Below are 2,777 nucleotides of genomic sequence, written 5' to 3' on the forward strand. Positions count from 1 at the left end.
AGCTGATGGGAACAAACTTTCTGGCTGACTGCAGAGGCCAGGACAAAGCTGAGTGGTTTCCCTGGTGTCCCCCAGCCCTTGCTGGCCCCAGGGGCTGATGGCATTTGTGCTCCCTCAGGTTCATGTCCCCACAGCAACAGTATGGGGGTGCTCCCCCCTGCTCTGTGCAATGCAAACAGGAGCTGCTGAGCCAGTGCTGCCATGGCTGTGCCTGCAAGGATGGGGCACCTGTGTGAGCTGGGGGAGAGGCCAGGGCTGCAGAGGGGGGATGTTGTTGGCAGCTCCATCAGGACGCTCTGGGACGCTGCCCTGGGCTGTGCAGTGCACTGGGGATGGATCAGCCCCTGCTCTGCTGCTCCTTCCCATCTGCCCCAGGGCCCTTGCAGAGCCCCAGCCATGCTGTTTGCCCCCAGCCTGCCCACGGCCAGCCTGGGGCTGCTCACGGGGCTTTTCTGTGCTGAGCATTGGCCTGGGTGTGTTCTTGAGAGAGCCTGGGCAAGGAGCCTGGAGCCCCCAGGCCCTGGGCTGAGGCGTCAGCGCTGCCCCAGCAGTGCCCATGGCCTGTCCCTGCTGCAGCCCCGGCACTGCCACCCCCAGGGCTGTGCCCGGCCCCGAGAGCACTCAGGCCCTGCAGCAACACCAGGGCCACCAGGGCAGCGGGGCAGGGCCACGGCAGCAGCACTGGCAACACCAAGTGCTGCTGCTGCTGGGCACAGCTGCTGGGCCAGCACTGATCTGCCCCCAGCTCTGCACACAGACGTTGCTGCTGCAGCTCAAGAGAAGGAACAAAAGGGGCATCTCTGGTGAAAATTTTCCTGGGAGATCCTTTAGTTTGTTTAAAGCCACCAATGGCACAGCTGCTCATTGACACAGTCTGGGGCCACAGCAAAGGTGGAGAGAAGCAAAGTGAGAAATGGCAAAACCATTAGCATTTCTTTTCAACAATATTAAAAAGAAATTTAAAAAGAATGAAAAAAATAAATCAACCACCATACTCAACAAGAACAAAAAAAGATTACTTTTATTACAAGTGATTTGCAGAAATTGGCAACCCGTTTAATGTTTCTGATATCGTCCAGTCACCAATCTCCACACTGCAGCCTTGAGCTCCTGGTTCCTCAGGCTGTAGATGAGGGGGTTCAGAGCTGGAGGCACCACCGAGTACAGAACTGACAGGGCCAGATCCAGGGATGGGGAGGAGATGGAGGGGGGCTTCAGGTAGGCAAATGTTCCAGTGCTGAGGAACAGAGAGACCACAGCCAGGTGAGGGAGGCAGGTGGAAAAGGCTTTGTGCCGTCCCTGCTCAGAGGGGATCCTCAGCACAGCCCTGAAGATCTGCACATAGGAGAAAACCATGAACACAAAACAACCAAAAGCTAAACCAAGACTAACAGCAAGAAGGCCTAGTTCCCTGAGGTAGGATTTGGAGCAAGAGTGCTTGAGGATCTGGGGAACATCACAGAAGAACTGGCCCAGGACATTGCCATGGCACACGGGCAGGGAAAATGTATTGGCTGTGTGCAGCAGAGCATTGAGAAAGGCACTGGCCCAGGCAGCTGCTGCCATGTGGGCACAAGCTCTGCTGCCCAGGAGGGTCCCGTAGTGCAGGGGTTTGCAGATGGACATGTAGCGGTCGTAGCACATGACGGTCAGGAGGGAAAATTCTGCTGTGACAAAGAAGAAAACTAGAAATACCTGAGCAGCACATCCTGCGTAGGAGATGTCTCTGGTGTCCCAGAGGGAATTGTGCATGGCTTTGGGGACAGTGGTGCAGATGGAGCCCAGGTCGCTGAGGGCCAGGTTGAGCAGGAAGAAGAACATGGGCGTGTGCAGGTGGTGGCCGCAGGCTACGGCGCTGATGATGAGGCCGTTGCCCAGGAGGGCAGCCAGGGAGATGCCCAGCAAGAGGCAGAAGTGCAGGAGCTGCAGCTGCCGCGTGTCTGCCAATGCCAGCAGGAGGAAGTGCCTGATGGAGCTGCTATTGGACATTAGCTGTCTCTGGCCATTGGGAGCTGTTCATGGAGAAAAGTCAGTGACCGGTTAGTACAAACTTCTTCCAGCAAATTCAAAGCCTTTTCCCACAGACCCTTCTCCTGTAACACTCTGACACCCTTTTCAATTTCCAGCAGATTTTCCTTCAGCTCCAAGTGTGGAGCCCTGGCTGGTGCTGCCTGAGTGGGACTTCAGGGTCAGGGCAGATACACACAGAGATTTTTATAGTTCAGCCTTGCTGTGCAGACATAGGAGAGGGACAGGGACCTGTCCTCGTGTTCCACTTTGAATCTCTGTTAAAACAGAAAACCCTGTCAGCATCTGCCCTCCCACTGCTAGAGAACCAGAATGGTAAAGTCTGTTTAAATGTACTAGTGTTATTTACAGCTTTTCTTCATCTCCCCTGCTGATTATTTTTGGATGTCAGAAATTCTCTGCATTTCTGCTGCCCTCTGAAAGAACAGTGAGTTCTGTGAGGCAAGGTGGTGAGTGGAGAGGGAGGGAAGGAGGTCTGTCACCCTGTCCTGTTCCAGGATTGTCTAGGCTTTCACCTTTCCCAGACAGAGGATGATCACCCTCCCATGTTTCCTTTAAAAGCATCCTGACATTGCTGAGAGGAGATGGATCTCCACAGTCCACCAAATGTCCATCCCCTTCTCAAGGTCTCAGCCCCACATTTGTACCCAGGACAGGGCTCATTTCACCAACCCAACAGCATTTTCTCATTTTAGACCTTCTGTGTCTCACCATGGGGCTTTTAGATAACACAGAGATGCTACAGGACA

General features: G+C 54.5%; 1 protein-coding gene across 1 annotated transcript; it reads right to left on the reverse strand.

Annotated features, from left to right (window-relative positions):
* Positions 1-1,056: 1,056 nt before the first annotated feature.
* LOC135461170 (olfactory receptor 1G1-like) lies at positions 1,057-1,989 on the reverse strand. The gene is made up of 2 exons (XM_064738157.1): positions 1,696-1,989; positions 1,057-1,335 (listed from the first exon to the last, which is right to left on the reverse strand). Exons 1-2 carry the CDS (start codon positions 1,987-1,989, stop codon positions 1,057-1,059), a joined length of 573 nt encoding a protein of 190 aa, XP_064594227.1.
* Positions 1,990-2,777: the final 788 nt, after the last annotated feature.

Source organism: Zonotrichia leucophrys, unplaced genomic scaffold (genome assembly GCF_028769735.1).
Source record: "Zonotrichia leucophrys gambelii isolate GWCS_2022_RI unplaced genomic scaffold, RI_Zleu_2.0 Scaffold_206_87780, whole genome shotgun sequence".
Taxonomy (NCBI): domain Eukaryota; kingdom Metazoa; phylum Chordata; class Aves; order Passeriformes; family Passerellidae; genus Zonotrichia; species Zonotrichia leucophrys.